This window comes from Rhynchophorus ferrugineus, unplaced genomic scaffold, assembly GCF_030347505.1.
Source record: "Rhynchophorus ferrugineus isolate W39M unplaced genomic scaffold, kcgeb_rfMv2 rfM6, whole genome shotgun sequence".
Lineage (NCBI taxonomy): Eukaryota > Metazoa > Arthropoda > Insecta > Coleoptera > Curculionidae > Rhynchophorus > Rhynchophorus ferrugineus.
In genome coordinates, this window is record NW_027472585.1 from 17,072,057 (window position 1) to 17,086,895 (window position 14,839).

General features: G+C 33.8%; 1 protein-coding gene across 2 annotated transcripts in view; it reads right to left on the bottom strand.

The window, feature by feature from the left end:
* Positions 1-14,839, bottom strand: part of LOC143198205 (heterogeneous nuclear ribonucleoprotein C-like 3) — a 608,535-nt gene that overhangs the window by 412,179 nt on the left and 181,517 nt on the right. For both annotated transcript variants that reach the window (XM_076407314.1, XM_076407315.1), the window contains one exon: positions 3,542-3,620. In XM_076407314.1, coding sequence (XP_076263429.1) covers positions 3,542-3,620 — 79 coding nt within the window. The remainder of the gene's footprint in view (positions 1-3,541; positions 3,621-14,839) is intronic.

Consider the following 14,839-nt stretch of genomic DNA (forward strand, 5'->3'; position numbering starts at 1 on the left):
AACGTCACAGAGCTCCAATATTATGTTATGCAGTATTACATGATATGTGTTGTATGGTACTGTGTTTACATAAAATATTAAAAATAAGTGAAGCGGAGAAAATTCGCCAATATAAAAAGCAAAATAACTGATAATACATATACTGATACACGGCGTTTCAGGAGAAACGAAGATCTAGCAACCCCGTGACTTGATCTCGTATATTATATTGTACTTTTGTCACTGAGTACATGTAACAGTGACAATTTCTCTTTTTATCTCTGCATGTTTTTTGTACCGACAATAAATAACGATCATATCATCCATTCCCCGAGCCATAATATTCAGAAAGAGCACAGTACCTACTTCTTATCATATTATCATATATTAGTTATTATCCCATTTGTGCTGGTGCGCCATAAATAAATGGGCAAATGTGTTAAAAGTTTTAAAATGATAAACAAATGCAATGATATCTAGAATTTACTTAAAAAGTTTCCACAAAAAGAGAGATACATCGAGACTGTCTTCAGTCAAAAAAGAGTACCAACGAAGAAGAGATGAACTACCAACACGGCCTGCGCTGTTTAACATTTTAATCCCTTCAAAAGCGATATATTGTCCTATCAAGACACCTAATGGCGAAACAAACGAAAACGAAACGGCGAAACGACAAAACACGTTCGCTAGCAAATTTCCGAAAGTTCGCGGAGAGCGCGGACAGCAACTAAATGGCATCCCGTCACCGAGACAGATCAATTTGGTTTCGTCGCTGGCGAGGTAAATGCGAGGAAATGAAAGGCCGAAACAAAAAGGGAATTAAATCACGTCGGTACGAGATCCCGTCGCCCCGAATCAATTTGGATTTTAAACCGAATTAAACATCTGGCGTAGCTCGACAATATGAAGGTTCCAACGAAGGGTATAGTCGAATGATACGTCAGTGTTTATCGTAGATTTCTAAAGGAGAATTCACAATCGACGATCAGAGAGAGCTTTTCATCAAAACTTACTACTGCGGATGAGCAGATTTCCCATAGGTTGACTCCTCAATATACACTTTCTTTTTTTGTGTTTGGGTCTTAACACTCCATTATTCTAAGGCAAAGTTTGAACGCCATCTATCAGTTAGTTTGTTTACAGGATTTGGTCCTGTCATTGCATCTTAAGAGACTATTTTAAGAGTGTGTTGCAATATTTTTGAAATGTAGAAAGTTTTCGATGAATCGACTTCGTCAAGAACATACATATAACTTATAAAATGGGAAAGGGTTTAGAAGTCAAAACCAGTAATTTACATTAAGAAATAAGAGGCCACTTATTAAACGGCGATAAAAAAACGACATTGAAAATTTTGCCTATTAGAAAACCCATCTCACTCGACACTGAGGGTAAAAAGAAATAAAAATCACCCCGATGCCTATTTTTAAATATCTTTCTCGTAACACCATTCTCACCAGATGACCCCTCGGATCACAGTACAGTCCGCAGCCAGTACAGTATTAGTCGTACAATATAACACTTCACTCTAACGAAAATACCACAGGGAAGGACTTGTCCGTTGTCCCGTCTGGACTAGCTGTTGCAAAATTGCTTTGGTCGTTAAAATTGTTAAAGTAAGTTTTAAGATCTTCAAAAGGGCATTGTTACTATCCATGATTTTAAATTTCATGATATCAGTCTACGGAAAGATTTTGCACATGTTGACGATTACATATTCCAATAGCAGACGGCTAGTAAACTAAGCTCTACAATCTGCCTTTTGTGGCCGTGTACTGCAAGGTTCTTTCCAAATTCGAGTAGACCAAATCAATTTACAGCAACTTGAGTCCGCCTTTAGTGGCCTTACACTTGCAGGAAAACCAGGGACTAGAAGTATTTTTTAAAACTTGAAAAGCTAGTGGTCTTTGAATAACTCCAATACACCTCTTGTGACCTTACAGCTTCAGCTGCAATACTTTTTCCTGCAAAACGATTGCCAATCCAACGCCAACCTGTCTTCTTTTTTTGATAATTGATTTTATTTCGGCCAACTGAATGGATTCAAAAGAGAATGGCGCTAGTTATAAAATGGGAAAGACCTTTAAACACGAAAACTATTAATTTATTTAGAAACTATTTTATTCAAATAAAGAAGAAGTGACAAAGCGACATTGATTTTTTTTTATTAGAAAACAGACCAAATCCATCTCACTCGTTCATTATTCAGGTTGTCTTATTGTGACATTATTGTGACATATTATATATTGTGAGTAATAAATTATATGTAACGCGTTTAACATCGTTCGCCATCCAGCATTTGACGGTCATCCGAATTGCATTGTTATTAACAAAAGTTTCATAGCATAGCCTTTATGAAATTGGTTTTCTCTGTTTTGGTGTGTCCAAATTATCTATAATCCCCGTGGAATATGGCTGAGGAACTGAATTACTGCTTCTTCTATTAATGGACTGTGTTGTCAAATTGTGTACAATAGGTCAGAAATATTCCTATGGGTCTATTGGGAAAGTTCATATATTGAAAAACAAAAGATGGTGGGGAGGGTTCTTAACCAATGAAGCACATGTTAATAGTAGCGATATGAAGACACGCCTTTAGCTGTTGCAATACTGGTTACGCTGCACCATGTTCAACACTGCTACAAGCGTAAATATATTTAGATTATACAATCTGTCATTCCCAATTTCAAAATTTCCTTTTATTATCTGTCAGAGTCGCGAATTTTTGCCAGTCCCAAGTTTTTTCGAATGCTAGTATAATAATATTTTGTCTTATATTTATCGGAGAATAAACACATTCGATTTTTTTTACTGTTATTTTATCTACATGATCTTTAACACTTTCTACATATTAAATATTTCATATTATTCCCACAATTCTCATGTAGCTATGACCTATCAATTGGTACTTTCGAGAAAATACAAGCCTGGAGTTGTTACTTTTTCTGAGCAAATATAATACCGATAGAATTTCCTACTTGATTTTTTAGTGTTACCCGTTTACTGAAATCGTCAATGCTATCCCAGTTTCTGTTATTTGCCATTTATGTGTCGATTTTTTGGCAAATTTGATTTATTTGTCTTGATAAATCTGTGTTTCACTTTTATTCGAATAATTTTATAGAATCTTCTTAACCTGTATGTTAATAATTTTGGAATTATTTATTATTGTTGTCATATACATTACGCAGAAAAATAATTTCCTGAATAATTAAAAATACTGAATAAAATCATTTTACAGCTTTCCTAACCACTCCTAGTTTTGATGAAGTTTTCGGGAAAAATAATAATCAAATAGAAAAGAGACTCTATAGTCACAATAGTCTTCAGATATACATATAAACATGTTTGGTTTAAAAAAATATATATAGCAATAATATACCATAAAAAAAACATATAAATTTAAAAGAATACCTATACCCGATATATAGTATCATTAACATTTTTTCAGTAATTTTGAATTGTATTATAGAAAAATAAGTTTAAATTCTATTTTGGAATCACTAATAATCAGTAATGTTGAACATTGTTCTAATATGTAAATAGATAAGAAAAGACTTACTTTTGAGTCGACTTAACTTTTTGAGCAGCAGCGGTAATCTTGTTAAGTTCCAGAATATCCATCCATGTGACTTGTAGATCTAAAACAAAAACAATTATCTATTTATATATTTATCTATTTATTTATTTACAGCTATTTCACTTAAATAAAATATGTAAGTTTAATAAAAATTAAAACACAAACTATAAATAATTGTGTATGCAACCAAAAAGTTTTAGTATAGATACATTCCTGATATTGGTAAGGAAATGTGAAGAAGATGGAGAGTTAAATTTTTGAATCACAACACTCAATCTCTCACCAGGCACGTAACTTAGAAGGCCCTTTTGGCTTTAGAAAAAGAAGTGCGTGGCATATTTACCAGTCTTGGTATGGATCAGAAGTTTCAATAGCTGATAAATAGTATAAGATCATAGATAGTACTGGACAATACTTTTAAGGATAAGTTTATTATTTTTTACTTTGTATAAGAAATAAATTACGTGTTCCTTGCCTCCTAATGCGCATTTGTCTCTTTTTTACCATCTAGGGTTTCCAGAAAACCATAAGGCAAAATTAGTTTTTTTATACAACATAATTCCCTTCAAGGGTGATACACTGATTATAGCGACCCGCTAATTTTTCTATACCATTTTTGTAGTACGATTTATACTTTGCTTAAAAGTAGACCTCAGTTTCGGCGATCACCTCTTCATTTGACGAAAATTTCTTCCCAGCGAGCATTCTTTTGAGATCTGAGATCAGGAAATAGTCGGTGGGGGCCACCTCTGGAGAATACGGCAGACGAGAAAGATTCAAATCCGATTGATGGATTTTTGCCATCGTGTTCACTGATTTGTGACACGGTGCATTGTCTTGGTGAAGAGGCACATTCTTTTTCTTCAAATGGGGCCGTTTTTCGCCGGTTTCGTCCTTCAAAGGGTCAAGTAGCACTATGTAGTAGTCGCTGTTGATAGTCCTTCCTTTTGAAAGGTCATCAATGAAAATTATTCCATACACATCCCAAAATACAGACGCCATGAACTTGCCAGACGACTGTTGCGTTTTCCCACGTTTTGGAGTGGGTTCATCATGTGCAGACCACTCAGATGACTGTCGATTGGACTTCGGAGTGATATGATGGGGCCATGTTTGGTCTATTGTTACATATCGACGCAAAAACTCGGATTTATTACATTTGATCATCTTCAAACACTGCTCCGAATCATCAACTGCTCGTTGTTTTTGGTCAGAAGTGAGCTCGTTCTGCACTCACTTTGCACAGAGCTTCCTCATACCCAAATATTTGTGAATTATATAATGTACAAGTTCAGTTGATATCTTTAGAGTGTCTTCTATTTCATTAAATTTCAATTTACAGTCATTGATTACTTAGGGGGCTTAGCATACCAACACTTGATGGTTGATTTTCCTGGGGCAGTGTCCGGAAACTCAGCATTAAGCCATGTTTTTGCTTCAACTGTATTTTTTCCCTTCAAAAAGCAATATTTTAGCAACACGCGAAATTAATTTTTATCCATTTTTTTCACAATAACAAATGTTGCTTTACTCTAAACGTTATAATTCACAAACCAATGATCCGACAGCTGTCAAATTTATACACGCTTCTTTTGAGGGTGAAGGCTAACTAAAAAACATATGGATTTAATTCTAGTAGCGCCATCTATGTATCAGGCTGGGGAATTTTTAATTGAGCTGTTATGCAATATAAAAATAAAATGCAATGATAAAAAGATATTTAAATTATTGTTGAAAGTTTTACATATGTAAATGTCAGTAATAAAAACAAATTAAAAACGGAGCTTATCTAATTTCAACATTAAGATTATCATAGGCGACAACAAGACATAACATTACTTTCTGTACCAGCTGTTGTCTTTTCGAATTATATTAATAACACAGAAGAAAAAAAAAGTGAAATGAAGGCAAACGGTGTCGAGAGAATTTTCAACATGTCAATTAGTGAACGGTAGTTTCCAACGACGAATCTTTCTACCTGTTTGTAGAGCGCGTCCGCTGCCAACTATTTTAGTTATTTCAGTTGTAGTTTGCTTGATGTGGAACACAGGCTGTTGCAAAATGGCCGACGCAAGTGACAATGTTTCGTACAAAAATAAGCGTGTATAACCGAAATATGTCGGTAGGTGAATGGCTAAATATAACAGATCTAAGATATAGATCACGATGCGTAAAAATAATGTTATCAATTTATAACAAGACCTAATACTATAAATATAGCAAAATCGGAAGGTATAGACTAAATAAATTCTATATTGGGACAGGTAGAGCTGGGCAAAATACATGCTTTACTAAAAATACAAATTTCAAAGAATATCTCGCATGTATTTAAAATACCAAATGCAATATTTTTATTATTTTTATTTATAATAAAAATACAAATTATAAAATATAGGAAATTAACAAAAAATTATCATTCTACAGCCACTGATGAACACTGATGGTATTATTATTTTGTATAAACACATTTCCTATATTTGGATAATTTTTCAAGGTTGGTAGACTTTTTGATTTTATCGTTTAGAAAGTTGACTGAAGTTACTCTGACTCATAGTATTATTTAGTAATATTCCTTTGCACTTCTTTAACACTTGATTCGCTCCATCGCCGTAATCGTAGACGTATATTTGACGTGAATTTGATCATCGCTCTTGTCATTAGAACTAATAAACTTACTTAATACAAAAAAGCTTCGCGAAAATAACCGGTTAAGAAGTAGAATGAACAAGAAACGTAACAATTTGACGTACAACATAGTTGGAGTGTTACCAATTTTAAAGATTTATATAACTAGCCGTCGCTATTTTGCATCAGGTATATAAAATACTTATTTCAAATAACACATAACATCAGAAGAGTTCTCCAAGTGTTGCGATAGCCGCGGGTTCGAATCCTGCGGGAGCATGGTCGTAAATTTATGTTTGTGATTGATTAATATTTATGATTGTCCTAGACAAGAGTGTAAAATCTGACAATGGGATCATTGTTAGTCACGCAAGTAGCCAGGCTGGGTAAGACCGGCTGTCTTCTGGGATGGTTTCTAAGTTGGTCACTTGCAATTCGGTAGGCTTAATGCCGAGTACCGCGGTTCGAAGCCCACGTTAAACTGTAGATCCAGTCCAGATAAACCCATAGTTGGTAGAAGAGACTTTAAAATATGTAAAAAACATATTTAAAAGTTAACTCTTTTACAAATACCCATATTAGGTATATATATTTCAATTACGTATTTTAATTATAAGTAATTCACATACTGCCCAATTATGACGATAGGTATGTAAAACGTATCATCATTTCTTGTTGATAATATGAGTTACTGCCTTATACAAACAGTGTACATTAGAATATATGACGATGTGTTATTTTTCGACGTCTTATGCCTTAGAAATTGATGGAATCTCAGAATTTTCAGATCTAGTATAGAAGTTTTAGAAAAGTATTAAATGAGTGGTAGTCAGATGAGGTAGATAAAAGCTATATGATGGGTAAGTTAAAACTTCCCATGTGTAGACAGCATTTTTGCTCTCTACCAGTTTATGGAGGGATGCGGTAGATGTGGAAAGTGCGCAATTGCCATTTTATTTTTGACTGTATATTTTTGGTCTCCATTCTGTGCAGCTTTGGAAATAGAACATGTTCAGCTAAAGTTATTAATCCTCTTCGGGTATTTCATGATGCATAAGAGTGCGGAATTATTCAGCAAATTCATATGAGGTCAAAGTCAGGCTTCGTGAAGGTTTTGTTGTCTCCCCACCGTTTTTCAGTATATTAGAGAAAGCAATTATACGAAAAATACTTTAAAATAAAAATGACTCTCAATATGACATTGTTGCTGATTTGTTACACTTGCTGATACAGATTTTGCGGCCTCGACTGTTCTTCACGGTATACTTTACATTACAGAAACATTTGAGTTGAGAATTGACGAAGAACATACCAACGGGATGCCAATATCAATGGGATGATATCAACCAATATCAATGGGATGCAATTGGAGTAAGTATAGGACTTTAAGTGCTTGGCATCAGTTTATCAAGCAACTAAAATAATCTAACCACAATATAAGCTATATTTCCATTCTTTAAGATTGTCCATATAGAAGAGGATAAATGTTATAATCAAGATCAAAATACAGCTAATCTTTCGAATTGTTATTTTAGCTATTTTTCTACATGCTTCGGATATCTGGACTTTGTTAAGTTTAATGGTTTCGACATGCCTGTCGAATGAAAGGTAAAAAAATCCCTTACGGTATTCTGTGGCGAATTCAGTCTTTTGGATGGAAGAAACAAGGAACTACTCCAAAAAAAATGGAACATGAAATGAAACGGATGAAAAGCTGTCTGAAAATTAGCAGACTATCAATTTTCGACGATAGAACAATTGTCATTGAACGCCAAGTATGTTGAAAGTTGGTGAAGTCTTACGACACAAAGCTGGTTATAGAAAATTATTTATTAAAACATTTCAATTGATTTTGCTTTTTACTTTACCCTGAAAATTTTTACACCATCCCAATTGAAAAACCTCAAAGTGCTGTCGAGGTGTTTCATTTTTAGGTTACTTATAGTTCAATCTTTGAGTTGTCTGTTTATATAAACTTCATTTGTGGGAATTATATTATTAATCTATGTTGCTTAGGAAAACTTCTAATCATCGCTCAGTTACAGTTTTCTTGGGCTTAATTTTCTTTAAAGCCTTTACTAAATTAATATTGTAAAAAAAACATCACGTTTGAGTACTAAACCCGCACGTTGAGTACTTCTAACCAAATGTAGAGTGAAATCCACATTCAAAATATAATTTTTTTTATTGTGTTGTTATCTTGTCCAAATTGGATGTATATATTATATATTTATATTTATAATTTAGAAATATATGAAATTGGATAAATTTTTTTATTGTGTTTGTTAGTGTGAGGACAAGGTTTGTTGAAGTAATAATTAAAAAGCTTACGGAAACGTTTTTGAATTTAAAACAGTTGACAAAACATCGATATATTGGATTTTTTAAAATTAGGCTAGAACAATAAAATAAGAATGAATTCATTTAGAAATTTGTTAGGAATAAAATATTGAAACAACGCAATTCAAAATGTTATCAAAGTCACACTGAAGTAACTTGAGAAGCTGCTAGAAGTTATATCCTATGGAGTCATCATGAACTACATGGAAAAGCTCTTAGAAAATATAATCAAAATCATTCTACACTACATAGAAATGGAATCGTGATTCAAAATGGAAGGGAGAACATTTAGAAATATGCTGTTGTGGCGATCAGGCTCCTATTATTGAGCTTTACGCGGAACTTATGAGCTGTATCCTTATCCATCAGGATATAATACATGCTTTTTCAAAAAATGTCTCTCGAAACATAAGAAATAAATACGTTGAGTTCCAAGTTTCGAATTCATTAGTTTATTTATGCCATGCTCAGCCAACTCAATCAGCTGTAATGAATGCAATCAGTAATTTCAGATTTTAAATGTATCTCTAATATTGTTTTGAAATTATTGTTTTTCTACATATCTTATGCCTAGTTTCCCTAATTATCGTTTTTGCAATTAAAAAGGGTTTAATGTTAAAAGAAATCGTCAAAAACAATACTTAACTATTAATTACAGTTAATTATAAATAAACAATCAAGCGATAACATATTATACAAGCATTACTCTTACTAACACTTCCTTGAACCTATTAAGTATCGAAAATTGCCGGTTTTAAAATTAAGTGAGGTTATGAAACAATTTTTATAATCCGGTTCGGCAACCCCTATCTTAATAACCAAAGAACCAGTTGTTACGCATTTACCGACGAACTGAAAAGGAGTTCGGTCCGTAAAAGGCTTTTACCTTGAGAAATGTTCTTTTAAAACGAACTTTAACAACATTAAATTCTAAATAATAAGCAATTATACCTCGGGTGCGGAACTGGCGCTATCAAGGAGAGCGAGAAGAGAGAGAATTAAAAAAAGAACAGACCGGGAACACAAAACGGACAAATCTATCTTTATTTAGCCGAGGAAACAAAGCCAAAGACTCCCCTCCATTCAGGCTTCGGGCTTTTGAGCGGCGAAAACTTCATTAATGGCCCATAATAAGCTGGCAATTTTTCATCTTTTGTGATGCTATCTGCACGATTATCATCGCCAAAGGCCAAAAACAAAATCCATAAAACTTATTACCAACGGGCATTAAGTTAATAAGTCTCACGCACATTGTTCATGCCGTTATTTTGGTGCTAAATATGATATATGAGTGAGTACTTTTTTTCGAGATGAGCGAAAAATTACTTCTTAACTGTAGGATGGGCCATCTGTTGGTTTCTTTTTGGTAATATTCATGAAATTGAATTGTCCTTGAATTAGGTTTAACGCCTAGCTCTGTTCCTGTTAAATTCCGTTTAATGAAATGTTACTTTATCCTCCCACCCCCCCTCAGAAGAAAACCCTATGATATTATAGTACTTAGATGCGTTAACTAATAAAGTTGATATTCTGGTATATTATTGTTATCGTCTGTTGGAAAAATATTATGTTGTTTAATTGTATATGCAAGTATATTATCAAATACAGTCTAGTTAAAAGATTTTTTTAATTAATTACATCTTGCATTAGATATGCTCAGTACAATCTTCATTTATATAATAATTTATAACTACTGTTCTGTTGTTTTTCAATTAATACACAAGCAAGGCCAGTACGGTATTAATATATCTGTATATATTTCCCAAATTAAAATAAAACTAATCTACTTAAGTTAAGAATATACTTATACAATAAACAAGTTCATATAGTTTGGTTAGCTTCAATCTTCTGATTTCCTGCGTGTTGTCTAGTAGCTCGATAACTTCCACATTGCTGTAGCTTAGCAACCTTATTTCATGTATTAAGGCGCAATCATAGATGACTTCCTGTATCCATTTGATTTAGAGGTCATCGAGCAGCTCTTCGTTCATTACGTAGCGATAAATATCGCAGTTTGCTCATTTTATAGATTAAACCCAAATGCGATACCCGTTCTAAAGCTTCTGAAACGTCCATGAATATTGCAGTGCAGTATTTCTTTCCTTCGAATGCTTTTTCTACAACCGCTGTTACTCTGTGCACTTGGTCGATTATCGAGTGGTTATCTCGAAATCCAAAGTGGAAATCTGCTATTGCTATAAATGGTTTAATAAATTTAAGAGCAGCTTATCAAATAATTTTGATATGGCAGGTAGCACTGAAGTAGGCCTGTCGGATTCTACTTGCTTTGTTGGTTTGTCAGCTTTTTAAGCAAAATTATTTGAACAACCTTAAGACATTCAGTAACATGCTTTAGTCTCAAAGAGGCGTTGAATATATATGTCAACACGACTATTGCTTTTCGTGGCCATTCTTTTAATAACCACGGTTAAATATCATTAATTCCAGAAACATTTTTAAGATTGAGGTTGTTGTAAATTTCTGTAGCAACTTCCTTTGAACAAATGGATTTTCAAGTACATCGGGCTGATAAACCGGATTTATATCTCTTGTTGATGTTATATCATTCGGTTGGATAATTCAGCTTTATCATCACTCCGTCGGATCCTTTCATTTAGATCATTTTTAATAGGCGGTACTATAATAATTGGTCTTTTGAATCAAGAAGATGCTGAGAATTTATTAATAATAATAATAAGGTGACACAACTTTATTGCTTCTAAATCTTAACTATGTCTGCCCATTTCAAGAGCGTCTTGTGATTTTTACAAAGGATGAAACTAAAAAAAGGTTAAAATTATACATTTCTATTAATTTGGTATACTAGATGGCCGAAAATATTGTTGAAGATTTTCAGTGAATCGAGTTTGTTAAAAACACGAACATATGAATGGTACAGTTTATTCAGCCGACACTCAAGATGCGATTTCCTTGGTGTTGGGAGCCTGTTAGCTTTACAGTTAATGTTAACACAGTGCAAGTGGAAGAACTGATAATTGAAAGTAAACATTTAAGTTTAGAGATATTTTTCGTATGCCACATGATTATTGATTATTGTCAATATATTTGAATATTCTTCAGAAAATCGATATCATAAAGATCTCTGAAGTCATGCTAGACCCAGAGAATAAATGCATTTTTGCTCATTAGTAGCTACAAGACATGGATATATGAGTTTACAATACGCAACCAGTGAACGAAGATTGACAGGACGTCTTCCAATTCAGTGGGAACCTAAAAAACAGTCAAAATCGATCGATCGTGGATATATTGACTGTTTTAGTGCAACACTGCTATGTATTTTATTTTAACATAAATACAGATATCACTAAAATTTCAAAAATAACACTAAAGATCTACTGTATATGATTTTGTTCTCCTACCTATATTGGAGAAATATTCTGTGGGTAAAAACATCTTTTGGGACTCTCTCACATGTGTTAATGTTTTTAAATATCCTTTGACTAATTCTGACTCTATTGTAATGCATAAAGTAAACACTGGAATTTATTTGCTGTTTACAAAAGTGTGTTAAAGTGAACAAAGGCTAGCTTTAACTTTAGTTTTTCTAATTCGACTTACATGGTTCTTATTACAGGGGCGTATTGTCCCATTGTATTTATGTTTGAAATGTAAGAGTCGAAAAAGCACTGGTAAGTCCCAAACCCTCGCGCTTCAAAGAAATCCTTCCCTCTGTCTGCATCTCCTGCACCCAACCCAATGACCCTCTCGCAGTGCTACTATTGATTTATCCTTTTTTAAGTCTTCGCAAAACCAATTTAGCTCGGAAAATAACCAAAAACTATTTCCTTGAATTGAATTAGAAGCTTCCACCAAAGCATAATCCTCTTGATAATAACAAATACACTTAACGTACCGATTTGGATATACTTTGGAGGTGTGCCTTAGTCTATAAAACCTCGGCAATTTGACATGCTTCCTGAATACAATTTTTCCCTGTACGTTTTTTTAAAACATAATTTATTTAAACATTATTAGTGTTTATTTTTTTATATTAGTATTTATATTATTACAATTTTATTTGTATTTTAAGGTAAATGATGTGGCTCGGTGAATGGAGGTAAAACGAAATGAAACAGTGGTATTTACATTATGTAACCGTTATTTATTGGCAATATAAAAAAATTTGAAAAATACAAATAATAAAACGGATGGCAGCGGTGTTACCTGGTGACGAGGCTTGGGCAGTCGATGGTGGCACGTCTAAACCAAACGAGGGTTGAGCACTGAATGACCGAAATACCCTTCAATAACATCCCAGATAAACGTCTCGGGGTCGCCGGCTATTATTCGTTGTTGGGTTCTAATTGGCGCTGCTAGCACCCCGCCCGTGTTCAACATCTGGGATTATATTTCTGGGTATTTTGTAGACCGTTATTCCACGATGTAAAATTCGACATGCCTCAAGGTCGCTACAGTATTATTGGTTATGTTTTCACTTTAAAATAGAAAAATATGTATTAATTTAAACTTTTCCCGTGATTTTCTATAACTTTTCTCATCTCTCTGGTACATAGTGATACCGTGTGAAAAAAAAACAATGTGGATTTGACAGAATTTCGAAACCATGCGTAATCGATGTGAATAAGTGGTAATCAGATAGTGTTATGTCTGGTGAAAAGCTGGGTTTAGCAGAATGTGATATTTTTCACATCTTTTCCAAAGTGTGGACGCGATTAGAAAACTTCATCGTCAAGCAATAAAAAGACATTGCGCTTGTCAATCTATTGCAGATCTATTTTTGTGTCAATAAGTCATTAAATTTTTCATTTGACAATGGTAGATATCTTCAGTAGCAATTTAATACGGCTTTATTAGCTTATTCTATAATACTTCTCATAGATTCCACCATATGGAGAGGCATATTTTATGGCCATGAATGTTGCATATATGAATATAGCTTCGTTCTCGATATGGATGGTTTTTCTTGAGTAACCCATTGGCTTTGGTATATTGGTAGTAGACCCATATTTCATCATCAGCCACAATATGCCACTGAAAATATCTTCTTTGTCTGACAATGCAGTTACGTTGTTGATACTTTTCGAAATATCATTTTCAGTTCATTCGTATTCTGATTCGATATTTCTTTTGCCTTTTGACATTTTACTGCTTCTAGTATTCTGGTTCAATTCTTCAGTAATTCTTTCTTGTATACGTCGCATTTTGGTATTCATTCTCTTAATAATTCTCGTTTCTTAATTCTGTCTAATTCTAATGTTCTTATTGGGTGCAAGTCAATTCTTATACATTTTCTTATCAATTCTGTATCTTCTTATTCCGTGAAGGCGCATGAAATTTTTTAGGTATTTCTGATAAACCATTCGCGGATTCGCGGCGGATTCAGAGTTTGCCTGAGAAGTTTATTTTGCATTACCTGATGCTTTTCCACTAGTTCCGGCCTGACAAACCGACACCAAGTGTTAGATCCATATAACATGACCGATCTGACAAGCAGCTTGTAGAGCAAAACTTTAATCATCGGAGGAAATTTACTTTTTCTACAGATGAGAGGGTTAAGCACTGTGGGTTGATTTGCAACCTCTAGAAATTTAACCAGTAAACTGTGGCATTAAATTGAAAATGCAAATGCATTTGAAATTTTCTCTGAGCGGCATCTACAGAAAGGGAACTGGTTAAGAAAACTATGTCATCTATGTATTGGGCGGTTTCAACATCTTTCTTCATTGGAATATTTGAAGAGGTTGAATAATGCTGGGGGAAATGGGGAACCTTGGGACTGGAGAGTGTATTATCGGTCTTTACTTGAAAGGACCTCTCCAACAAAAAGGAACGCAGTAAAATTATCAGGTCTTCGAGTAAACCTGCTTCGATGGCTTTGTATATTAGGCAGTCGTGCCAAACTTTGTCGTTTGTTTGTATACGCTGCATTTTGGTATTAATTCTCTTAATTATTCCCTTTCCTTAATTCTGTCTAATTCTAATATTCTTTTTGGGTGCAAGTCAATTCTTATTTATTTTTACATTTTCTTATTAAAATATTATAAATTCTTTAACAGTTTTTCTTGTCAACTCCTTAATGCTGATTAATGTCACGCCGATAGAACACGTGCGTTTCGAACTCTTAAGGAATTCACGTAAATTTCACGATTTCGGGTCTTCTTGATGTTTGTGGTTATAGGCATCATAAGGAGTCCTGTACTAGGTCTAACTTCTGACATGCTTCTTCTAGCCTCGGTACTTGAATCCTCACTATCCGAAACACTCGACAACGAGCCGATGGGATATACTTTTTGTTGGACATGTGTGCTCTGTTTACTCGGTGCTTTTCTT